The sequence below is a fragment of the Vulpes lagopus genome, chromosome 1 (genome assembly GCF_018345385.1).
Source record: "Vulpes lagopus strain Blue_001 chromosome 1, ASM1834538v1, whole genome shotgun sequence".
Classification (NCBI taxonomy): Eukaryota; Metazoa; Chordata; class Mammalia; order Carnivora; family Canidae; genus Vulpes; species Vulpes lagopus.
The window spans coordinates 121,436,907-121,462,946 of NC_054824.1; the positions used below are offsets into that span (position 1 = coordinate 121,436,907).

Sequence of the window (26,040 nt, forward strand, 5' to 3'; positions counted from 1 at the left end):
CCTGTGTCTCTGCCTCTCTCTCTCTCTGTATGACTATCATAAATAAATAAAAAAATTAAAAAAATAAAAGAAATACAGTTAGAGAGATTCTTTCAAAGCAGGAGGTCATGAGAGAAGCATAATAAAAGGACATATACAGGGGCACCTGGGTGGCTCAGTAGTTGAGCATCTGCCTTTGGTTCAGATTGTGATCTTGGGATCCTGGGATTGAGTCCTGCATCAGGCTCTCAACAGGAAGCCTGCTTCTCCCTCTGTGTTTCTCATGAATAAATAAATAAATAAAATCTTTATTAAAAAAACCCCATATACACATGCATGTGCACACACACACACATATGTCATTTATTTATTTATTTAAATGATAGGATAGTTGGGTCCTAAAAGATGCTTTCTGTCTTAGGATTTGCAATGAAGCTAATCAGTTGGATGACAGACCTTTCTTCATTATCTAGTTGCCTCTGGCTTTTAAGGGGGAGCCTCACCAAGTGTGTGGTAGTATAAGAAGTAAGAAACGCCTTTGTTTTTCTGTTTTGTTTGTATTTTTTTCATTGCTATTGGCAATACGTACACCACTATTGGCTTACAATGACATCACTGTTTTCTCTATGAAGTGATGATGAATAGGAAAACTGCAACCTACTCCCTAAACCAAGCCAAAGGCAAGTCGTTGTATTTAACTATAAACTTCAAAGAATAGCAATAATAACTGGGACCCAGGATTCTGATCCCAGGTCATATTCCTAAGAGGGCTTGGGAGGACAGAAAGACAAAGTTGCCACCTCGTGGGGTGGGGGAGGAAAGAGAAGGAGAAAACCTGTGCTATGCTTATGAAAGCATCAGCCCGAGTCTGATGTTAGACCCATCCCTATGGTAAAGGGACATCACTGAGTTTGATGACACAAACTCAAGACACAGTGCCTTTCAAGACACAGTGAGTTTATAACCTTTGCATGTTTAGATCTTTGACCCTGGGGAAATTCTTTTCAACAGTGGCATGGTGAGTTGCATTTCCATCTTAAAATCTGAAGGACATAACTATGCATGAATCACTTCTGAAGTATTGGGAGGCCAGCCAAACCCCAAAATCACTTGTGTTCTTTTGCGTTTGTTCATAACCAACTATGCATGTCTGTTGCACCCACCCCTATGGTACTAAGTAACCTAGCAGCTCCCCTTGTGAGCCTCCCTTTGTAGCCTTCATACTTCAGATGGACCTCCCCCACGGAGCTTTTTCCTCTGTCCTCTCAGTGTTCTTCTAGGAGCTTGAACTGGGCATCAGCAGTCCTCCTCATTCCTGCTCATTCTTCCTACTTTTCTTAAAACATGAACAAGATATTTAATTTCCTCAACCATCATCTTTCCCTATTAAAACAGAACAGCCCCATCTTGCCCTTAAACTACAAGTGTGCATTAAATCTGCTTTCGTGTTTGCAAGCAAACACGATTTGCTCTTTCGCTTCTTCATTTAAACTCCAGAGCAGCCTTCCTCCCCTCCCCCAACCAGTGTCATTAATCTCATCATATCTCCCCTATCTGAGACTGTGAGGGTAGGTGTTCCTGAGATGTTTGTTTTGGATACATTATCTTGAGAAAGATAACTAGCAAATCTAAACTTCAAATATGTAGTTTTTGTGTGTTCATCTTCAAAACTGTTCTCTGGGGGCAAATGCACTTGTTCTCTGACATCATAAAGTTATTTTTAAACAGTAATGATAACTAAAGTCAATGATATTATGTATTATTTGACTAAGGAATGTAATAAAACATACCAAGGGGAACTATTGTCCTTGTACAATAAAGAAAGTTCGCAAGCTATGCTCTTAACTGCTGCCTTTGACAGCAAACTGTGAAGTTCTGTGAGGAAGAAGTCTTGGTTTGAATTCATGGTCGGTCAGTTCTGATGTTGAGGATTCTGATAGTAGAACATCTCAGTGAAATGGCTTGGTGTTATGGAAGAGTCACTGGCTAGATGGAGAACAGCTTCTTTAATTTAGATTTTTCTTTATATTTGCATGTTAAGAAAATGATTCTGGAATCTTAGTCATTTGTTAAATATTTTCCTTCAAATAATCTTGTGTCTGAAAAGAAGTATGTAATCTCTCACTTTCTCTCAGTCATCTTTTGGCAAGTAAGATAGGAACATACCACTTTGGGTGGGACCATTCTGGGCAGCACTGGGCATTCATTCAGTTGATTTATTAAAATCTGAAAGTTTTTATTAGGAGAAAGCAATACAAACTCATTATTGGAAAAATGAAAAAAAATATTAGGACAAACATAAAGTAGAAAATTCGCAAAAAGTCCCTTCTCTCCATTCCATCTATCCACTTTTGAACATTCTATTGTTTAATTTTCAAGATCTCTTTGAGTCTGCTTTCACACACACACAAATGCACATATGTACACATTCATACTATGTACTTTTTAAATTTAAGATGTATTTCAGTTCTGCAAAATTCTTTTTAAATAACAACTGCATTAAGATATAATTCACATACCATATATTCACCTTTAAAACGCACAATGCGGTGGTTTTTAGCATGTTCACAGGGTTGTATACCTATTAGCACTCTCTAATAATTGAAAAAAGAAATCCCATATCCATTAGCAGTTACTCCCCATAAAATATGTAGCCTTTTTTTTTTTTTAAGATTTTATTTATTCATTCAGAGAGAGAGAGAGAGGCAGAGACACAGGCAGAGGCAGAAGCAGGCTCCACGCAGGGAGCCTGATGTGGAACTCGATCCCAGGACTCCAGGATTATGCCACGGGTCGGAAGGCAGGCGCTAAACCGCTGAACCACCCAGAGATCCCCCAATATGTAGCTTTTTGTGTCTGTCTTCCTTCACCTAGTGTAATGTGTTCAAGATACACCTACACTATAGCATATACTGGAACTTCATTCATTTTTATGGCAAATGGTATTCCATTCTATGGATATACCACATTTTGTTAATTCATTCATTAATCAGTGAACATTGTGTTGTTTTCACCTTTTGGCTATTATAAACACTGCTATGAACATTAGTGCACAAGTTCTTGTGTGGATGTTCAATTCTCTTGAGTATTTACTTAGGATTGGAATTCCTGGATCACATGATAGCATTATGTTTAAATTTTTGAGGAACTGCCAAAGTGTTTTCTAAAGCGTCTGCACCATGTTGCATTCCCCCACCCTGTCCGGCTATGTATGAGGGTTCCAACTTCTCCATATCCTCATCAACACTTGTTATTATCAATCTTTTTGATTATAGCCATTCTTGCGGCTGTGAAGTGCTGCCTCTTTGTAGTTTTGATTTGCATTTCTTTGATGACTAATGATGTTGAGCATCTTTCTATGTGCTTGTTGGCCAATTTTTATATTTTCTTTGAAGAAATGTCTATTCAAAATTTTTTCCAATCATCTAATTTTTTTAATGGCTGAGTTATAGAGTACTTTATTCTGTATATGAATCTTTTATCAGATATAAGATTTACAAATATTTTCCTTCACCTTTGGGTTGCCTTTTTTTTATGGCAACACACTTTTTTTATGGTGTCCTTTGAAGTACAAAAGTTTTAAAATTCAATGACATTCAATTAGTTTTTTCTTTTGTTACATGTGCTTTTGATTTCATATCTAAGAAACCATTATCTCATCCCAAACCACTAGATTTACTTCTATGTTTTTATCTAAGAGTTTTATAGTGTTAGCCCTTGCATTCAGGTCTTTGATCCATTTTGAGTTAATTTTTGTATATGGTGTGAGGTAGGCATCCAACTTGATTCATTTGCATGTGGATAGCCAGTTGTCCCAGCACCATTTACTTATTTATTTATTTTAAGATTTTATTTATTCAGAGAGAGAGAGAGAGAGAGAGAGAGGCAGAGACACAGGCAGAGGGAGAAGCAGGCTCCATGCAGAGAGCCTGACGTGGGACTCGATCCCGGGACTCCAGGATCCTGCCCTGGGCTGCAGGCGGCGCTAAACTGCTGCGCCACCGGGGCTGCCCCCCAGCACCATTTATTGAAAAGATTACTCTTTCCATATTGAATGGTCTTAGCATCATTAAAAATGGTGAAAATTGAGTGATCATAAATGTAAATGTTTATTTCTGGACTCTCACTTGATTCTATTGATCTATATATTTACCCTTATGCTAGTGCTACACTGTTGGTTACTATAGGTTTGTATTGAGTTTTGAAATTGGGAAAGTGTGAGTCCTTCAATTTTGGTAATCCTTTTCAGGCTTGTTTTGGCTGTTCCGGGTTCTTCACATTTCCACATGATTTTTAAGATCACCTTGTCAATGCTGGCAAAAATAATGCCTGGAGTTTTGGCAGGGATTGTGTTGAATCTGTAGACTGCTTTAGCGAATATTACCATCTTAACAATATTATCTCTCAATCCATGAACATGGTATATCTTTCCATTTATTTAGATATTCTTCAATTTCCTTCAAAGATGTTTTTTAGTTTTCATTATAGGTCTTGTACTTCTTTTGTTAAATCTATTCCTAAGAATAAAGAACTCTTCTCTTCGATTCTATTGTAAATGGAATTGCTCTTAACTTTGTTTTTGGATTGTCTATTGTCATGTATAGAAATACAATTGATTCTTGCACATGTATTATTTTATATCCTTTTTATGTTAAAATATTTTTTCAAAGATTTGATTTATTTATTTGAGAGAGAGAGAGAGAGAGCAGAGCACATAAGAGAGAGCACAAGCAGGGATGAGGGGCAAAGGGAGAGGGATAAGCAGACTCTCTGCTGAGCAGGGAGCCTGATGCAGGGCTTGATCCCAGGTCCTTGAAATTACAACCTGAGGTGAAGGCAGATGCTTAACTGCCTGAGCTACCCAGGAGCCCCATTTTTTTCTGGTAAAATATTGTGAACATCTTTCTATGTCAGAAAATACAGTTCTGTAACATTATTTTAGTGACCCTGTAATATTTCACTTTAATATTTTGTTTAATAAAAAAATATTTAAGGGGCACCTAGGTGGCTCAGTAGGTTAAACAGACTCTTGATTTTAGCTCAGGTTGTGATCTCAGGGTTGTGGGCTCCACTCTGGGCATGATGTCTGCTTGGGATTCTCTTTCTTCCTCTCTCTGTCCCTTCCTGCTCATTCTCTGTCTCTAAAATATATACAGGGACGCCTGGATGGCTCAGCAGTTGTTTCCTGGATGTACATAGCCACAGGTGGAGTTGTTAGGGCAAAATATATGTACTTGGAAGTCATTTGCTAAGCACTGAAAACATTGAAAAGCTATAAGGTTTTCACTTCAACCAAGGCTGTGATATTTGATTCCCTTAATTCTCTGTTTCATTGCTTTTTTTTTTTTTTTTAAGTCCTTTCCTAGTTTGATAGGTAAAAGATGAATCTCACTGGTGCTTTGCTTGCATTTCAATTCCCAGGAAGGTCAAAATTTTTTTTCACATGTTTATTAGCTTAGAAAAGTTTTTTTTCCCTTTTAATTATATTAGGTTTCTTAGCCTTGAGTATTACACTTTTCCTAATGGTTTTGTGAAAGCAATTTGTATATTAAAGTTATTAATCCTATGTTCTTTACGGTAAACATTTTCTCCTCGTGTGTTTGCCATTTTTGCTTAGTTATGGTGCTTTTGGATGTATGAACTTTTAGTTTTTATTTATTTATTTATTTATTTATTTATTTATTTATTTATTTATTTATGACAGTCACAGAGAGAGAGAGAGAGAGGCAGAGACGCAGGCAGAGGGAGAAGCAGGCTCCATGCACCGGGAGCCCGACGTGGGATTCGATCCCGGGTCTCCAGGATCGCGCCCTGGGCCAAAGGCAGGCGCCAAACCGCTGTGCCACCCAGGGATCTCGAACTTTTAGTTTCTATGTCAACTTACCAATCCTTGTGACTTCTCCCTTTGGTGTTATACACACAAATTCCTTTTGTTTTTGAAGAGCAAACAGAAGATTAGATGGGTATACTGCCTTCTTCCTAGCACATATCCTGGTATTTAATAAAATATGCTAGTCAATTCTCATTCCTTTCAAGTGTACCATTTTTTACACCTATCTCAATCTCTGCTCAAGCAATGTTCTCACACCCTTCCTCTTTTCCCCTTCTTCCTTCCCAGCTCCAATCCTACTTCCTCTGAGGCACTTAGGTCAGTCCTGGTCCGCAGCAGTGACACTCTCCCCAAGTTGCTTCGAGAGCCAAAGCGGGCTCGGTTTGGGGGAGTCATCCTGCATACAAGACCAAATCTCGGCCCCGGGATGGGGGTATCCTCTGCTCCAACGCCAGCTTGACAGCTCCAGTAATTCGCTCAACACCTCCCTAGTTTATCTAAAATTTAGCAGATTGGGCATCCAAAGGATTTCCTCCAAGGTGTCTTCCCAGCTTGGCAAACCACAACCCGCGCCACTGGCTCTCTTTTAACCGTGTAGGTTCCACCACTCCCAATTCCCCATGAATTCCTTCGATCCCACACTCGGCACGTGGCTGTAGTGCCACAGGGATTGTTGGCGCCTGTGTTGGAGAGATTGACCGGACTTGCTCGACAACGGAGACTTGTCCGGGAGACCACAGTGTCTTTGATGCAAGTTCTGCAGGCAGTGCCAGTTTGCTCTGATGCCTCACCCAAGCCTCCCCCCTTGTCCGAGGTCGGGAGCTGGCTTTCACGCCGGGTCTGAGACCGTGAGCCGCTGGAGAAAGGAAATAGTCTGATTAGTGCGCCGGGCGTGGGAAGGTGGGGCGGGCCCGGCCCCCCCTCAGCCGCCAGGGTGAGAGCCCGGGAACGCCTTTGCTCTCCCCGCTCGCGGAGGCTGCAGCGCGCAGCGCGCTGCACAGACCCGGGGTGCGGGCCCGAGGCTGGCACGGCGGCTCCTGCTCCGCGGGTCCCACTGCCGCGGGCTCCGGGCGCCTGCAGAGGGGGCGCAGAGCGGCCGCCGCCCACCCCCGGCGCCGAGCTCGCTGCTCCCGGAGGATCACGCGCCGCAGGATGGCGGCGGCGCGGGCTCCGGGCTGGCCCTCGAGGCCAGTCCTGCTGCTGCTGCTGCTGCTGCTGCTGCTGCTGCCGCCGTCCCTGCTGCCCGCCGCCAGCACCGCTCGGGAGCCCCGGGCCGCGGCCCGGCTCAGCCTGCATCCGCCCTACTTCAACCTGGCGGAGGCGGCGAGGATTTGGGCCACCGCCACCTGCGGGGAGCGGGAGCCCGGCGGCGCGCGGCCCCGGCCCCGGCCCGAGCTCTACTGCAAGCTGGTGGGGGGACCCACCGCCCCGGGCAGCGGCCACACGATCCAGGTAAGGTCCCGGGAGGGAGCGAGCTGGGGGTGCCGGGTTGGGGGTGGGGGCGGAGCGCCCCCCACGCTGGCCAGCGACCCGGAGCGGAGCGAGGGGGACCGTTCCCCGCGCTCGCTGGCGGTCCCAGGCCACCGAGAAGGGCTCCCAGGCCCTCCGCCCGGGCCGGTGCGCCGCCGGAGGCCGGGACGAGGGGAGCACGCGAGGGGAGTGAAGGCTGAGGTTCGGGGTGCGGGCGCGGAGGAGAAACGTCCCCAGGTGCGCTCCGGGGTGCATGCAGCCGTCGCCCCATCCTGCCTCCCGCACTCAGGTGGCGCCTGGCCAGGCCCTGAGCGCCCCGCGGCTTCCCTGGCGCGCCTCCTTCCGCAGGCCCTCCTTGCTCCCCGACCTTGTCGGAGAAGTTGGTGGCAGTGCGTTTCCCGGGCGTGTTTGCAGAGAACTTTGAGGTTGTCTCGGTAGCATCGCTCCGATGTCACGCAAGAGACGCGCCTCAGCGCGCTGCCTGCAGTGCCAGCCTCCAGGGTCCCTGGGGCGAATGACACTTGAGATGGACACGGCGCTCCGAGATGGACATCGGACTCATCCCGCGAACACCTGGTGTAAATGGTCGTGTTGCTGGTGCTTCACCAGCATCGGGAGGTGCGCCCAGGTCTTTGGCACACGACCCTGACGACCGCGCTGGGACCCGGGCTCGGAGCCCGGGAGCAGGTTAAGAAACGTGGCTGCGTCTCAAAGTGGGGCAGCGGGATTTGAACCCAGTCCTGACTTGAAATCCTCTTTCCACCGAGCCATAATTCATAATTGCCTCCCTCATTCTACTGGGAAATATTGCTGAGGAATAAGAAAGTGTTGCCGGAAGAGGGAGTAATTTTGGAGCTTGGACTCCGAAAGCAAAAGATTATCATTGAGAATCTAGGTCGGTGTTTTAGAAACTTTCGCTTGTGCACGTCAAATCGTTGAACGTGCAACGCCAAGAGGTGCTTATTTATTTATGAATTATATGCATGTATTTTCTTTACTAACAGCACCAAAGAATTTTGCTTTCTCTAAATATTTAATTTGTGATTGTGTATAACTACTTATAAATATACAAATGTAATTATGGATATAATTCTTTTTTTATTTAGGTCATATAAGTTTAGGTGAGCACTTATGATCCAGCAATTCAAGGTTGGTTTTACATTTATACTTGAAATTAGTCATTGTAGCTGAAATGATATCTCAAAAATATGCAGATTCAAGGAGGATGGCCTTGACCACTGAGCTCCAGAACCAGCTGCGTAATTAATTCACAGAGCGCCATGCAAAATGAAAATATAGGGCGCTTTCTTGAAAAATTATGAATTTCAAGATGGTGATAGCAGACCATTAAGTTAAGTGAGTGGCCTTTAGGAGCATGGGATTCTGTGTAACTGTACAGGTCTGACACTGTCTGAGTTCACTAAATCATGGTATTCATATTTCTGCCCCATCCTTCAATTATTCTAAAAATTTTGTAAAGTAGACACTTGGCCAGGCAATGTTTGCTTTTCAAGTGGCATTCAGTACTTCTTGGTAGGAAGGTAATATGCTTTAACGGTTTAAAAAATAGATCCAGGGATCCCTGGGTGGCGCAGCGGTTTGGCGCCTGCCTTTGGTCCAGGGCACGATCCTGGAGACCCGGGATCAAATCCCACGTCGGGCTCCCGGTGCATGGAGCCTGCTTCTCCCTCTGCCTGTGTCTCTGCCTCTCTCTCTCTCTCTCTCTGTGTGACTATCATAAATAAATAAAAAATTAAAAAAAAATAGATCCAAAACTCCCTGCAAGTATTTTTTTGAAAATATTAAAAAATAAAATTCTGTGTCCACGTTTTAAAATGTGCAAGTAGGACAACTTTCAGAGTAACACAGTTCCGTCTTTTCAACAAAAAAATTAAAACATTTCCAAACATCTGTTTTCCAAACAGTCTTTTCAAAGTGTGCATTTCTTTAGAATCATACTTTTTCACACATTGTTGAAACAACACCTTTACTTTGGTAGGTGCCTCCATTTTTTGTAAATATTTATCAGGTAGTGTATGACTGGCAGCTACTTGTCATCCCAGAGGAAGCACATTTGGAATTTCTTGTAAAAAAAAAAAAAATGTGACTCATCATTAAATTTTAAAGTCTTGCTTTTTTTTTTTTTTAAAAAAAGATTTTTATTTATTTATTCACACACACACACACACACACACACACACACACACACAGAGGCAGAGACACAGGCAGAGAGAGAAGCAGGCTTTCCATAGGGAGCTGGATGTTGGACTCCATCCAAGGATCCTGGGATCAGGACCTGAGCCAAAGGCAGACACTAAACCACTGAGCCACCCAGGTACCCCTAACTTTTAAAGTCTTTTAAGTACTTTACCATGAGATAAGCAGTGACTCTATGTCATCCAAAGGATTTCTTTGTCACTCCTCATTTTAGGATAAGGTTGGAACTGTTCTACTACTTAGGAGAATAGAATCCGCATGTCCACTTAACCAAGCTCATGTCAGCTTCAGTGTGTAATGGTCAGATGACAGTCTGGTGGATCCCCTCCTCTTTTTCTCTTGGGCAGACAGTCAAGACCATTGTGACCAGCTGACGTGTGGACTGGGTAAAGGCCCTAAGCAATCTGCACATTATATATGAGTAAAACTGAATTTCTTCATTTTTAAGTAAAACAAACAAGTTGTAATATTCCCTCCTGGCAGCCAGTTAGATTGCCTGGCACGTCCAACTTTGGAGAGAGCTGTTTTGATCCTGGGAAGGGTAAATGCAAAGGGAAGGAAGGTATAAAGGAAATTTGTAACTGTTTCCTCTCCCCTAGATTTGTCTAGGAATGGGCCAACCTTCATTCTCCTAAACTGTTATTTTCTTTTGAGTGCTCCTAGGTTGATACTACATTCCTGGAAGTCCAGGAAAGTCATATTTTCTGTGTTGAGTTTCCAAGATAGGTCCTTAAACTTTGGTTCACAGTTCTAGATAGAGTCGGAGGTGGCTTTTCTGAGGTCATTCAGCAGACTGCATTTCTAGGTCAGGGAATAGCCTGTGGAAAAAGAATGCCATCTGGTGTTATGCCTTATTCCTCCCCAAAGATAAGGGGTGAACAAGAGCTCTGGTGAATAGTGCTTTCTGCTTTCACAGTCGAGGGCTTGAGATGGACTGATTGCTGATGTGAGAGGCTCTTACCTAATGAGGACAGAACTGTGTTGGAGACAAGATGGGGAAGGGGAGTTCTAGAAGCCCTGTATTGGCAGCAGCTGGTACAGATCCTTTCTCAGGAAACTGAGGGGTGATGGGAGAAGGGTGGGAAATTATGATTGATCAGTTGATTGTACCCGAATGATGATTATCTCGATTCTGTTTATACAGCTCAAGATGGGAAATGGAGAAGGGTTAACTAAAATAGTTCTTTTTCTTTGAGCTTTCTAAAAATAAATCTTTAGGGCTAGCCAGGATTTAGAATTTCAAACCAGAAGAAATTTGCAAAAAATGTAAAAAATGAATAAAAGTCATATCTTAAAATAAAACCTGGGTTTATGGTCCTGACTATAATAATAATGCTGATTCTTGAATGATAGCATGTGTCAACAGGTAGGGCATTTTTAAAGTTTGAATTTTATTTATTGTGTGAAAAATGTTCATTGTGGTTTCTCTGGGCTTAAAATTTGTTAAATAAGATTTTATATACTTGTTACTGCTCAGACATTAAGTTTTTGATATTTGAGAGCTCTGTGATTCAGGGATTTTGTCTGTCTGATTCACTACTGTATCCTATGCTTAGCACAAAGCCTGGAAGAGTATACATGCTCAGAAAATATTGAAGGAAAGGATGTGGAATGAAGACAGAGCTAAAGGCTATAAAGAAGTTAATATAGGGGCACCTGGGTGGCTCAGTGATTGAGTGTCTGCCTTTGGCTCAGGTTATGATCCTAGGGTCCTGAGATGGAGTCCCACATTAGGCACCCCACAGGGAGCCTGCTTCTCCCTCTGCCTGTGTCTCTGCCTCTTTCTCTGTGTATCTCATGAATATGTAAATAAAATCTTAAAGAAGTTAATGTAAAGGATAGATAAGAAAAATGCACAAATTAATTCTGTTCTGCTAAGAAGTAATTACCACTGAAATCTGTCACATTTTATTCTTGAATTTTATTTTATTTTATTTTTTAAAGATTTATTTATTCATTCATGACAGAGAGAGAGAGAGAGAGAGAGAAGGGCATAGACACAGGCAGAGAAAGAAGCAAGCTCCTCGCAGGGAGCCGGATGTGGGACTCCATCCCCAGACACGGGATCACGCCCTGAGCCAAAGGCAGATGCCCAACCGCTGAGCCCCCCAGGCGTCCCTATTCTTTAATTTTCTTTTTAAAAGATTTTTATTTATTTATTCATGACACACACACAGAGGGAGAGAGAGAGAGAGAGAGAGAGAGAGAGGCGGAGACACAGGCAGAGGGAGAAGCAGGCTCCATGCAGGGAACCTGACGTGGGACCCGATCCCTGGACTCCAGGATCACACCCTGGGCGGAAGGCGGCGCTAAACCGCTGAGCCTGAGCCACCGGGACTGCCTTATTCTTCAATTTTAAATGTTCACTTACCTATGGATCAAGAAACATTATTATTTACTGATGTATGATAGAGATGATGGTAAAACATAAGTGGAAGGCTGTATTGAAAATAGAACATTGTGGTTGGTTTAGCTGGCACAAACACTATACTCACAAGGAATGAAATGAACATATTTACCAAACATACTATGTCGATTTTGTATACTGAAGTTCAACATATCTTTTGTCATGTTCCTTCATTACATTATAACTTACGCACAGGAACGTGTATCTTGCCTGAATGACTGGTAGGGAAGTGCACACATGTGAGTTACAGCCAAGAGCAAGAGTGCTTGCCACACAGCCATCTAGGTTGTGTGTTTGTGTAACTTGGACAAATCTCCAATAAACAGGAAACTCAGTTTCACTAAAGCTGTTTATAGAACCATTGTGAAAGAGAAACCATTTTTGAGCTTTTCAACAAGGGCCTTTTCCTTTGTGAAGCTGGTAGGAAAGTCTTGAGCAAGGGCTCAGAAATCAAAGACATTTACTCTTCTATTGATATATTTATAACAATTCTTAGCTGCAAGCTATTTTGAGACTTCAGACAAATGACAACAGTCAGCAATTTAAAGATGAATGATCCTTTTCAAAAAATTATTATCCTAATTGTTCTGCATTTCTGAACGCTAGCCAAAGTTTAGCAATGAAGGCTTATGTACAAATCATTCGAAGAAAACAAACATAAATGTTTTCTTTTGGAGAGCCACATTCACTCACTAGCAAAGGAACATGGTTCCACACACCAGAATGGCAGCAGTTAAAATCTTTGCCCTAACGAATCACTGATTACTGAGCTCATGGACCTTCAGGGTTGTTGAAGGTGAATAGTTGAAATGAGAATGTTCAATCCTTGAATCGCAGGATTTTACTTCATGATCTGAATACCTGTGCCATTGAGAATGTACATCATTTAATCTGAGAAAAGTATATAGTCATAGGGAAAGAGAAGGACAAAGTGTTATTAATTTCAGCCCCTTACTTATGAGAAAACTATACTTAACCCATGACAGAAAGTTAGCTGTGAGCATTTCACATCTTTAGTGCATATATGAATCTGAAAAATTGCACATTTTCTTCATTTTTTTTTCTTCTTCATTTTTTTTTTTTTACCAAAACTAGATTGAAGTTTGTGAGTAATTTTTAACATTTTTATTGAGGCAGTAATTTAAGTACTATAACAAGCATCCATTGTAAGTGTGAATTAAATGTTTTTAAATAAATTTATAGAGTTGTGCAACTATCACTGGAACCCAGTTTTAGAACATTTCCATCGGCTCCAAATGTTCTCTTGTGTCTACACACTCAATTTCTGCATCTATTTCCACTACTATGATTTCTGTCTCTAAAAATTTCTCATTTCTGCGTATTTCATATAAATGAAATTATACAATATGTGGCCTCTTTTTTTTTTTTTAACAACATGTGGTCTTATGCGTCTAACTTTTTTTTAAGCGGGTAAGGAGATGGTGTGGTAGGGACAGAGAGAGAGGGAGAGAGAATTTTAAGCAGGCTTCACACGCAGTGTGGAGTTGAACACAGCACTTGATCTCGTGACCTTGAAACTAAAATCTGAGCTGAAATCAAGAGTTGGACACTTAACTGGCTTAGCCACCTATGTGCCCCTTTTGTTTCTGACTTCTTTCACTTGGCATAATGATTTTGAGGTTCATAATTATTGTTGTATGATTTAGTAGTTTGCTTTTTTTACTGTAGAAAATAATATTCTGTTGTATAGCTATACCTCATTTTCTTTATTCAAATCATGGACATTTGGATTGTTTTTAGGTTTTGGCTACTACAGATAATGCTGCTGTGAACATTCACAAACAAATATTTGTGTGGACATATGTTTTTGTTTTTCTTGGTTTGATTCCTAGGAGTAGAATTGTTAGATCACATCATAAATGTATGTTTAAGTTTTTGAGAAACTACCAGTTATTGAAATGGAGTAGTGTTGTCTCCAACTATTATTAGGAACTATTTCTCCCTTCAATTCTGTTAAGTTTTGCTTCATGTATATTGAGGCTTTTTTGTTTGGTATAGATATATTTACACTGTTATGTCTTATTGAAGGATTGGCTCTTCTATCAATGTGTAATGTGTGTCTTTATATTTTATAACTATTTTTAACTTTAAAGTTTAATTTGTCTGATACTGATATTAGTATGATCACTCCAGATTTCTTTGGATTACTATTTGTATAGTATACCTTTTTCTGTCCTTTCAATTTATTTGTGTCTTTGCATCTAAACTGAACTCTTGTAGATCTGTATTGTGGATTTTTTGTAATCCATTCTGCAGATCTTTGCCTTTTCATTGGTAAGTCTAATCCATTTACATTTAAAGCGATTAGTGATAAGGAGGGCCTTACTTCTACCATTTTGCTATTTGTTTTCTATATGTCTTATATTTTTTGGTTCCTCAATTCCTCCATTACTACCTTCTTTTGTATTTAATTTCTTTTTCTAAAGAACCATGTTGGTTACTTTCTCATTTACTTCTCTGTATATTTAAAAATTATTTTCATAGTGGTTACTCTGGGGATTACAAGTAATGTCCTAAATTTATAACAGTCCAGTTTGAGTTGATATCAGCTTAGCTTCAGTAGCATCTAAAACTCTGCTTCTATACAGGTCTATCCCCCCTTCTTTATGATGTTATTGTCACAAATTAGATCTTCATACATTGCTGCCCATTGACACATAATTGTTGTTCTGTACATGTGTTTTGTAAATCATATGGGATAAACCAAAAATCCAATAATACTTGCTTTTGTATTTATCTACATAGTTAATTGTACTGGTGTCTTTTATTTCTTTGTATGGCTTTGAGTTGATGTCTAGCATCCTTTCATATCACCTGCAGGACTCCTTTAGCATCTCTAGCCTTTTAGCCTTCAATAGGGCAGGTCTACTAGCAACAGACTCCTTCAGCTTTTGTTTATTTGGGAATGTCCTAATTTCTCCCTCATTTTTGAAGGATAATTTTACCAGGTATGGAATTCTTGACTGACAGTTTTTTCTTTTCAACATTTTAAATATGTCATCTCAATGCCTTCTGGCTTCCATGGTTTCTGATGAAAAAATAGGTTGTTAATCTTATTTAGGGTCCCTTGTATATGATTAATTGCTTCTCTTTTGCTGTTTTCAAGATTTTCTTTTTGTCTTTTGACAGTTTGATTATATATAATATATCCTGATGTGAAACTCTTTGAGTTTGTCCTACTTGGAGTTTGTTAAGTTCTAGGATATGTAGATTCATTTAATTTAATCACAAAATTTAATCAAATTTTGGAAGTTTCAACTATTATTTCTTCAAATATCCTTTCTGCTGCTTTCTCTCCTTCTGCTGGAACTCCCATAATGTGTATATTGGTTTGTAGGTCAAGATCCTACAGGTGTCTTGAGCTTTGTTTATTTTTCTTCATTCTTTTTCTTATTCTCAGGCTAGATATTTTCAATAGGCTTATCTTCAAATTAATTTTTTATTTATTTATTTATTTATTTATTTATGATAGTCACAGAGAGAGAGAGAGGCAGAGACACAGGCAGAGGGAGAAGCAGGCTCCATGCACCAGGAGCCCGATGTGGGACTCGATCCCGGGTCCCCAGGATCGCGCCCCGGGCCAAAGGCAGGCGCCAAACCGCTGCGCCACCCAGGGATCCCTTATCTTCAAATTAATTGATTATAGGTTGTTATAATTTTTTGAATAGATTCCAGAGTTCTGGAAATGTTCATTTTGACACTTTTTTTTGTGAGATTAATTGTTGCTTTAGTGGAGGAACGGATCTTTGCAGCTTTCTCCTCTGCTATTTTTGGTGACATACTTACATCTTCTTTTTGAGTGCTTCCATATTCCAGGGTCATTTAAAATTTTTTTTGTTCCTGCCTTGGAACCAACTGGTTTTTCAAGGAGCATTATTTGTTTGTTTGTTAGTTTATTATGAGTGTGGTGTTTAAAAACCACGATCTGGGTATGAGGTACAATTTAGTAAATGCTCACTATTACTAGTGTATCACTGCATTTAGACCCTTTCAGTGGACAAAGCTAGGAAATATACGCATATCTACAAATTTCTATATGCACACACATCTAAACTGGAAAGGAAATTGATTTTTGCACATGGATCTTGTATCCTATGACCCTCCTATAGTTTTTTTGGTAGATTTTTCAGTATTTTATACATACAGAATTACATGTGTTTTATTTCTTCCTTTGCAATCTGTATTCCTTTAATTTCTTTCTTTCTTTCTTTCTTTCTTTCTTTCTTTCTTTCTTTCTTTCTTTCTTCTTTCTTTCTTTCTTTCTTTTCCTCATTCATTCATTCATTCATTCATTCAGAAACACTTATTAAATAGTGGCCCTTACATGCCAGGCATCATTCTAGATGCTGAGGATACAAAAATGATATGGACATGATCTTTCTGTAGATGACTAGTGTTTTTATGATCTAATTTTTTTAAAGACCAGGGAAACTTCTATGAAGGAGAATAGGATATCATCTCATTGTATATATTATCAAATTACTCTCACTTAGAGGTGAACAGCTCTGGCTCTATAATCACATAGACCCAAGTTTGAATTCTAACTCTACAGCTCTTTGACCTTGGAAAATTGCATAATTTAGTTTCCCAATATAAAAGACAGAATTAATAATACACACATTTATTGGGAGGATAAAAAGCACCCAAGCATATATTATGGAACATAGTGCTCAGTGAATGTGATTTCTCATGGCATGGAAAAACTGTTAGGTTTTTAGGGTTTTTTTTTACCTAAAGTGGTAAACTACAATGATTTGTCACAATAGTCATTTAAAAGTTTTGAGTAAAAAATTCTTTTTTTTTTTTTTTTAAATCTTATTTATTTAGAGAGCAGGCATGAGTGAGTGAGGGGAAGGGCAAGGGGGAGGGAGATCTATATGGCGCTTGATCATGACCTTGAGATAATGACCTGAGCCAAAATTAAGAGTCCAATGCTTAACCATGTGAGCCACCCGGGTGTCCTTAAGAAATTATTTTAATAATGAAAGGTACAGTGCATTGTATACTGAACATAGTTGGCATACTAAATAATCCACAGGCAAAGTGGTTTTCATAGAATAGCAATGTTAATTTGTTTTTGTACTGTGTTAATAACTAGTTTAGATATTATTTGCTTACATAGGGGCACATTTTGATATTAATTAAAGAACTATTTTAGGGGGGGTATGGCCATGGAATTGGACAACTGTCCATGCAGCTGGCCTTGGAGACGGAGGGGTTGCCCTTCCTGAACCACACGGTGAGCTCCCGGCTAGTACCTGTGGCTTGTAACATTGCCAGCTGAAGGTGTTCAGCTGCATCCTTCTCTCTGTGATGTTTCAGAAGCTTTCAACCCAGCTGAGGGCCTTGAGGCAAAGGCAGCTGGACTTCTGTGGAACTTGATGTTATTGTTAAAGGACAAGAGGCTTTAGCAGTGGCTTGTTTGAAAATGCAAGAGGATTTAAATGCACCAGTTAAAAAGTATCAGGAAAAACTAAGACAGCTCAATGAGCAAAAGAAGGAGACAGAAGATTGAAATGGGGGGCAGCATGCAAGAAGGAAAAAGGTACAAAGTAAATATTAGAAAGCCTCCAGAAGAAGACCATCCTGGGCTTTCTATTTCATCGCTTGTGCTGAAATGAAAATCTAACAGAAAGCCTTTGCAGGGAGGTAGTCATAAGCCTTTGTTTGGTGAAGGAAGTGAAGCTTGCTCCTGGAGACCTGGGCCAGAGGCCCATCATATGGTAGATGAGGCTGAGAATCTTGTTAGTGTCGCTTTTGACATTAGCAAGATGAATCCTTAACCCTCAATTCAGTTGCCTTACACATGCTTTTCACAGTGACTAGCATGGAACAGGGGATTTATTTCTCTTCTTTACTACACCTGAATCTTTAATTCTTGAAGTCAGCATAGGACATAGACATCACCACTAGCAGGAGTGGCAGTTGGTCACACTCAATAAAGCTAATGACTACATTCATTGACTTCATAGGTAATTGCTAGTTGATAGATAAAGTCCTCTGGGTGATAACAGTCTTGGGTGGTTCTTCAAGTTAGAAGTCCCTGCTAGTATGACAGTTTCTACAACAGGTTGTGTTGAATGATCTATTCCTTGTAAATGGTGAGCCCACCACCAAGGATAACTGATGCAGATACTGATGATGGGGTTGTTTCTATATATTTATTTTTATGCACAGAACTTTGAAAAAAAAAAAGAAACTGTAAATATTTAAAAATGCAAAGAACATTTTTAGCATCTTTATTAAATGCAAGGAAATTCTTTATGAACTTAAATTCATCTGTCAAACCTTAAACAATTTTATTTTTTAAAAGATTTTTAAGATTTATTCATCTGACAGAGAGAGAGAGAGTGCAAGTGAGGGGGGTGGCAGGCAAAGGGAGAGGGAGATGCAGGCTCCCCGATAAGCAAGGAACCCGATGTGGGGCTCAATCCTAGGACCCTGTGATCATGACCTGAGCTGAAGGCAGATGCTTAACTGACTAAGCCATCCAGGTGCCCCATAAGCAACTTTTATCATTAAAAAAAAAAGTAACATTTTTTTAGGGTTAATTTTGGTGGCAATAATATATTCTTCCAGAGTGTAAATTTTTTTTTTTTTTTTTTTGGTTGTGATTTAGGCTTTCATGAAACTTGCATTAACCCTTGATCAACATTCTGGAACCATTTGCCTAGTGAGGAAAAAGGTTCATTAAATGATACCTCAGTGGTCTTAGTCAATGGAATTGACTGTATACATGGGCTCGTGGCCAAGGGACATGTGGGGGCTGAAATCCAGCCTGGGCAAGGCTGTCTCTGCTCAGAGGCAGGGAGCCTTTTTTCTGCTTCATTAAAAAAAAAAAAAAAAAAAAAAAGCACTTTTTGCATGAGCTAACAGAGGCTTGATTAGATCCCTCATGCCAGCAGGGTGGAAAATGCCCTGGGGAAAGCCAACTCATTGAATCTCATGTGTCCTGCCATTTTTTTTCAATGTCATAAACATATTTTATGTTCTTAGTTGTTTTCCCATCCTAGATGCTCAGAAAATACATGTGAGATTAATAAATGAACATTAGCTAGAAAGAATATGGGTTTTAATTAGATTGTTTATGCATAGCTTAACTGTGAGAAGTGGGAAAAAGAAGCAATTCTCCACTTCTTTCAAGTTATACCATATACTGCATATGCTGGGCACAGAAATGATACCAAATAAAGAGGCAGAATGGGGAGCAGGAAAAGCAGCCTAGTGATCAGGGGATGTATTCCCCTGCATAGTGCAGGGTATTAATTTAAAAGACACTTATGTAACACTTACTTATGCTTGGCAATGTTCTAAAGCACTTTACATGTACCAACATCTTAATCCTCACAACAGTTTATGAAGGGGGTACTCTTTGCATGCTCATATTATAGATAGGAAATGGAAGCATGAGAGTTTAAGTGATTTGTTTAGGATCAGAAAGCTAGTACATGGGGCAGCCAGATACTCTGGCTGCAGAGTTCATGCTCTTAGCCGCTATACTATGCTGCCACTGCTGAGCCAACTACTCCTCCTTCAGAGTTTCTGCCCAGCTGTGCACCATCTCACTAATTCCATTCATCGCCTTGGAGCCATTTATTTCCATGTCTGGTGTCCTTATTAGATAGATCTAGGGCACTCTGAGAGTGGGGCCCCATTTTCCTGCTCACATCTGTTTTCCCTCTGGCAGCATGTCACAGATACTCCATAGATGCTTTGTGAAGAAACTTTCAAAGGGCAACACCATCATCAAATTTTCCTACTGGAGTAACACCTGCGTACAAGTGCTGCTTGACAAAAAAATACCTGAATTTCAACAACCTGCCTTTGGAAGACAGGTGTGGCCCTGAAGTGTTGAGTTTCCAGGTAGAGATATCTGATACAGTGGCTAAGACCAAGAAGCTGCAAGAGGCAAGGAAGGATCCTTCCTTTACAGGTTTCAGAGGAAGTAGGGCCTTGCCAACACCTCAATATCAGACTTTGAGCTTCCAGAACTGAGACAAGGCATTCATTTCTGTTGTTCTCATCCACCCAGTTTCTGGTATTTTGCTATGGCAGCCTGGAAGACTAATATGGTAACTGTTCATCTATTTGGGCTGCCATAACAAAATACAATAGATTGAGTAACTTATAAACAAAGGAAATTTATTTCTCACAGTTCTGGAGGCTGGGACTTCCAAGGTCAAGATGTGGGCAGGTTCAGTGTCTAGTGAAGACCTACTTCCAGTTCATATTATTTTGCTGTGTCTGCATATGGTGGGAGAAATGAGAGATCTCTCTGGGGTCTCTCTTATAAGGGCACTCATTCCATTCAATTCATCCTAATACCATTATCTTGGGGGTTAGGACTTAACATATGGAATTGTGGTGGTGTATGTGAGGGGCATACAAATATTCAGTCCATTGCAGTAACTTTATTTTTTATTTATTTATTTTTTCATTGCAGTAACTTTAACTTTAAATCAGATAACCTGTCTCTCCGTCAGTCAGCAGTACTTACTGACTATTCAGTGTGTGAGTTATCTGTGTGTGGGAGTGGAGCATGAAGGGCACTTCATGAGGCTCCCTGGATAGTTCTAGGGTCTCTGCCCTTGACACTTTGTAATCTGGCAATTCAAAGTGTAGTCCCTAAATAGAATGAGGTTGCTCTTGGCTGAACAAATATTTAGGGATCATTCACATTAAAGTATCTTTAAATGTGAAGAGCGTATCAGAGAGCCATAAAGTAAGGATTGACTAATGCAAGTGAGACTGGGAGTTTGGGGACAATGGATACCATGAGCCTTGGATTCCTTTTGCATAGAGTCTAGTGGTTGGATGATTCCTTCACCACTAGTGAGGGTTGAGGGATTACATCAGGGGAAGGGTGGTGTAGGATTGTGAAATGAAAGGGCCAATTCCCTATGTCCTGGGATTGGCTCTACAGAGACTAATACTGCTGAGGATTTGTGTGCACAGAAGACATTGGTGGCAAAGGTTCCATGCAAGGTAGTTTGTGTAGTGATTTGATGGGAACAGAAATTTGAGACTTTGGAATTTTCCTCTTGTCTTCTCTGTTTCCAGGTGCCTTTCCTATTTTATTGTGACAACTGACCACTTAATGTATCTTTAATGTGATTTTGAATATTTTTAATGAACCAGAAAAATCAGCAGAAAATGGTGGGAGACCTCTTTTTTTTTTTTTTTTAATTATTTATATATTTGTGAGAGAGAGGCACAGACACAGGCAGAAGCAGGCTCCACGTAGGGAGCCTGATGTGGGACTTGATCCCTAGTCTCCAGGATCACACCCTAGGCTGAAGGTGATGCTAAACTGCTGAGCCACCTGAGCTGCCTAGTGGGAGACCTCTTTAAGAAAATCCCTTAGTGCTGCTATAAACATCGGGGTGCAGGTGTCCCCCTGTGTTTCATTGCATCTGTATCTTTGGGGTAAATCCCCAGCAGTGCAACTGCTGGGTCGTAGGGCAGATGTATTTTTAACTATTATGCTGAGTGAAATAAATCAATCGGATAAGGACAAACATTATATGGTCTCATTCATTTGGGGAATATGAAAAATAGTGAAAGGGAATAAAGGGGAAAGGAGAAAAAATGAGTGGGAAATATCAGAAAGGGAGACAGAACATGAAAGACTCCCAGCTCTGGGAAAGGAACTAGGGGTGGTGGAAGGGGAGGTGGGCGGGGGGTGGGGGTGACTGGGTGATGGGCACTGAGGTGGGCACTTGATGGGATGAGCACTGGGTGTTATTCTATATGTTGGCAAATTGAACACCGATAAAAAATAAATTTATAAAAATAAAAAAGAAAGAAAATCCCTTAGTAAGGTTGCCATAAACTAGTTGAGGTTTTTTTTTTTTTATTTCATTTATTTCAGGTCAACTTAGTGGACTTTTATCTGAGTAAAAATATAGCTGTTGAAGTCACTCTTTCTAATAGTAATAAAACCTTCATTCCTTTTCTCTAAGCAGCATGGAACTTTTTTTACGTCTCATATACTTGGAGTTACCTGCAGCCTCAATTTTCTTTGATTGCTTGCTGGCCTAGGTTCTGGTGGTGTTTTCTCTGACTAATAGGTACAGCAACTGTCACTCTAACTTAGGACGATTGAAGATGAAACAAATCACAGTAGAACTTCTTGACTAACCACAAGGAAGATGTGGCTGAGGGTCTTCAGAATCGTTACAAAGATGTTTGTAACCAGTGTTTCCCATCTTCACTTAAGACAAAATAGAAGGGGATGTGTAATGTTGTAACACAAAGGATTGGGATCAGCTGTGGGGAAGAACTAACTGTGCAGAGTGTATGGCACCACCAAAAGGATTTTTAAATAAGAGGGGATGAGAGTCCTTCGGGAAGTCAAAATCCTGTATGTTATCTTTTAGGCTGATCCACAGACAATTAGAAGGCTTTGACTGGCAGGCTTCATGGGGGAAGCTGCCCTCCCCACACCAGACCTGTACACAATGAGTGCATTGCAGTTTTCTCGAGGGAGTTGCAGCCAAGTGTTCAGGTGCCCCTGGACCAGCCATGCTCCTATGCTCATCTACATTCCCAGTCCTAGAGCTTAGATTCAGGGACTTCCAGTACTTCCCAGGTGCCTCCCCTGAGACTTCTTATGGGATGCTATGGCTGAGGCACTTTTACCCATGGTGATGGGGTATTTTTCTACTTCTGCTCTCCCCTTCTCTTTACCCTCAACCTTATGGAATCATAAAAAGGCAGGAGCCTTTTGTTTGGGGCTCCTGGGCAGTGAGATACTTCTGTCATCTGACCCCTGCCTGGTGCTGTTCCATGGAGAAAAATGGAGCACTGGGATGCTGGCATTTTTACCCCTTGCCTTCACTGTTGCAGTGAATAATGAAATCTTGATTGTTATTTTCAGATTGGCTTGCTTTCATTGACCATCTCAGCTCCTGGAAGCTGGTAGAATTTTTTTTTAATTTTTTTTTAATTTTTATTTATTTATGATAGGCACACAGTGAGAGAGAGAGAGAGAGGCAGAGACACAGGCAGAGAGAGAAGCAGGCTCCACGCACCGGGAGCCTGATGTGGGACTCGATCCCGGGTCTCCAGGATCGCGCCCTGGGCCAAAGGCAGGCGCCAAACCGCTGCGCCACCCAGGGATCCCCAAGCTGGTAGAATTTTTGTGGATGATTTTTTTTAAAAAGATTTACGTATTTACTTGAGAGGGAGAGAGAGAGAGGGAGGGAGAAGAGACGGGGAGAGAGAGGGTACAAGCAAGGGAGGGGCAGAGGGAGAGGGGGAGAGAATCCTCAAGCAGACTCCCCACCGAGTGCAGAGCCCGAAGCTGGGCTCCATCTCCATCTCACAATGCTGAGACCGACTGAGCCACCCAGGTGGCCCTGGATGGTTCTTTTTTTTTTTTTTTTTTTTTTTTAAGATTTTATTTATTTATTCATACGAGACACATACACACACAGAGACAGAGACACAAGCAGAGGGAGAAGCAGGCTCCATGTTGGGAGCCTGATGTGGGACTCAATCCCGGGTCTCTAGGATCATACCCTGGGCTGAAGGCAGCGCTAAAACGCTGAGCCACTCAGGCCTCCCTGCCCTGGATGGTTCTTAATGTAGATTCTTTTTTTTTTTTTTTTTTAATTTTTATTTATTTATGATAGTCACAGAGAGAGAGAGAGGGGGGCATAGACACAGGCAGAGGGAGAAGCAGGCTCCATGCACCGGGAGCCCGACGTGGGATTCGATCCCGGGTCTCCAGGATCGCGCCCTGGGCCAAAGGCAGGCGCCAAACCGCTGCGCCACCCAGGGATCCCTTAATGTAGATTCTTATCAATGAAGGAAAGAACTGCTACCTGAGAATTTGTGTAATATTCATTCACTCCTCTATTTTTTTAAAAAAGATTTTATTTATTTATTCATGAGAGACACACAAAGAGAGGCAGAGACATAGGCAGAGGGAGAAGCAGGCTCCATGCAGGAAGCCCGATGTGGGACCTGATCGCGGGACTCGGGGATCACACCCTGAGCTGAAGGCAGACGCTCAGCCGCTGAGCCACCCAGGCATCCCTCACTCCTGTATTAAACAAATACTTATTGACATCTATGTTCCAGGCACCAGGGACAAGGACATTGTGGGCTGGGAATACAAATTTGAACAAGGTGACAAAGGTCTCTACCTGCATGGAGGTGGTGTTATCTGTGGAGACTGCAACCAATGAGTAAACATATTACAATAATTATAGATTATGGTTATATCATAGAGGGAATAAGCAATATTTAAATTTTTATTATTATTATTATTTATGATAGTCATCAGAGAGAGAGAGAAAGGCAGAGACACAGGCGGAGGGAGAAGCAGGCTCCATGCAGGGAGCCCGACGTGGGATTCGATCCCGGGTCTCCAGGATCGCGCCCTGGGCCAAAGGCAGGCGCTAAACTGCTGCGCCACCCAGGGATCCCGGAATAAGCAATATTTAAAAGAATATTTTATTTAAATTCAATTTGCTAACATATAGTATAACACCCAGTGTTCATCTCATCATGTGCCCTCCTTATTGTCAAAGTGATTAGTGAAGGGAAGCTTCTCTAGGTTCAGTAAATGGAGAGGCTTTTCTAAGGAGGTGTTATTGGTACAGAAACCTGGGGGTTGGGAAGAAATCAGCCTCATGAAGAGGGTGGGAAAATGTGTTCCATGCAGAGGGACCAACAGGTACAAGGGCTGTGATGTGGGAACAGGCACAGTGTGTTCTAGGAATTCAGAAAGCCATGCTGCCCTAGTTGTTGTGTGTTTTGAATGTTATGCTTGAGTGAGACCTCTGTATCCCTTACAGAATTTATAAATACTTCATTTTGGTTTTGTATGGATTTATATCCCTTCTGGTCCTCAAAAGAATTTAAGTGACTGATGAAATTTAAAAGCTTTGAACTAAAAAAAAAAAAGCTTTGAACTGGGCAACCCGGGTGGCTCAGGGGTTTAGCGCTGCCTTCAGCCCAGGGTGTGATCCTGGAGACCCGGGATCGAGTCCCACATTGGGCTCCCTGCATGGAGCCTGCTTCTCCCTCTGCCTGTGTCTCTGCCTCTCTCTCTCTCTCTCTCTCTCTCTCTCTTTGTCTGTCTCTTATGAATTGAAAAAAAAAAGAAAGAAAAGCTTTGAACAAAAGAGTTGAGGGACAATAGGAGAGTAAAGCAGTGAGGAGTATCATTGATTCATGAAAAGATCAGTAACTAAAAGGAAATTGAAAGGGAAAAGCTTGGCTCGAGGAATGAACCAGGTCACGGTCAGACTATGTCCCCAAGGGCATATCTGGCTCTTAGCAGGTCAGTAGTTGATGGTTGAATGAGTACACTATTAGGGCAGATGGGTTCTCATCAACTTAGGCTTTGGCATGAAACTCTTGGAAGGAAGTAGTTTGGGTTTGGGGGAGAAGTAAATGTGACCTGGCCCACTTTGTAAACCTGAACTTGTGTTAGAGCAGGTAACTTACATGCAATGACAGGTACTGAGTGACCCCTTATTTGCCAGTAAAATGCCAACACAACATACAGAGAACAAGAGAATAGAGGGAGAAGTGGAAGAAAGAGGAATGTATGGAGACCATCAAAATATGAGTTTAAAAACTTCCAGAAGGAACTTATTGGGTTCTTTCAAGAACGAACTATTTGGTACTAGAACCTCCAAAAGTAGATGGTATGGTGTCAGAGTTAAGAACATGGGCTTTGGAATTAATAGAGCTCCCTTTGAAAGCATCTCTTCCTAAGGATGTAACCCTGAGTGAGTTATGTAACCTCTGTGAACCTTGGTCTCATCTTCTGTAAAATGGGGATATAATACCACTTAGTTCATAAGGTTATCCTGAGGATTACATGAAGTAAACCATATACATCTGGGGCGTAGTTAGTGTTTAATAAATTGTAACTGTAACTAAAGGTTATTGAGGAGGTGGAAATATCAAGGCTTTGATAAAGAGGTCAGATGTGGTGGGTGGAGTAGATTAGGAGATGGAGACATAGTTCTGGGGAAACTTCTTCTGAATGGAAAGAAATCAACAAGAAGCATATGGTGGCCAAGAGGATTACCATCATTTTCTTTCTTTGTTCTCTGATTTGGCCATGATGGGAAGGTAAGCAAGAAAAATTAGT

At 41.3% G+C, this 26,040-nt stretch overlaps 1 protein-coding gene across 1 annotated transcript in view; it reads left to right on the forward strand.

The window, feature by feature from the left end:
* The first annotated feature begins 6,760 nt into the window (after positions 1–6,760).
* LAMA3 (laminin subunit alpha 3) overlaps positions 6,761–26,040 on the forward strand; it is a 249,718-nt gene continuing 230,438 nt past the window's right edge. The window contains exon 1 of the mRNA XM_041769356.1: positions 6,761–7,261. Coding sequence (XP_041625290.1) covers positions 6,962–7,261 — 300 coding nt within the window. The 5' untranslated portion in view covers positions 6,761–6,961. The remainder of the gene's footprint in view (positions 7,262–26,040) is intronic.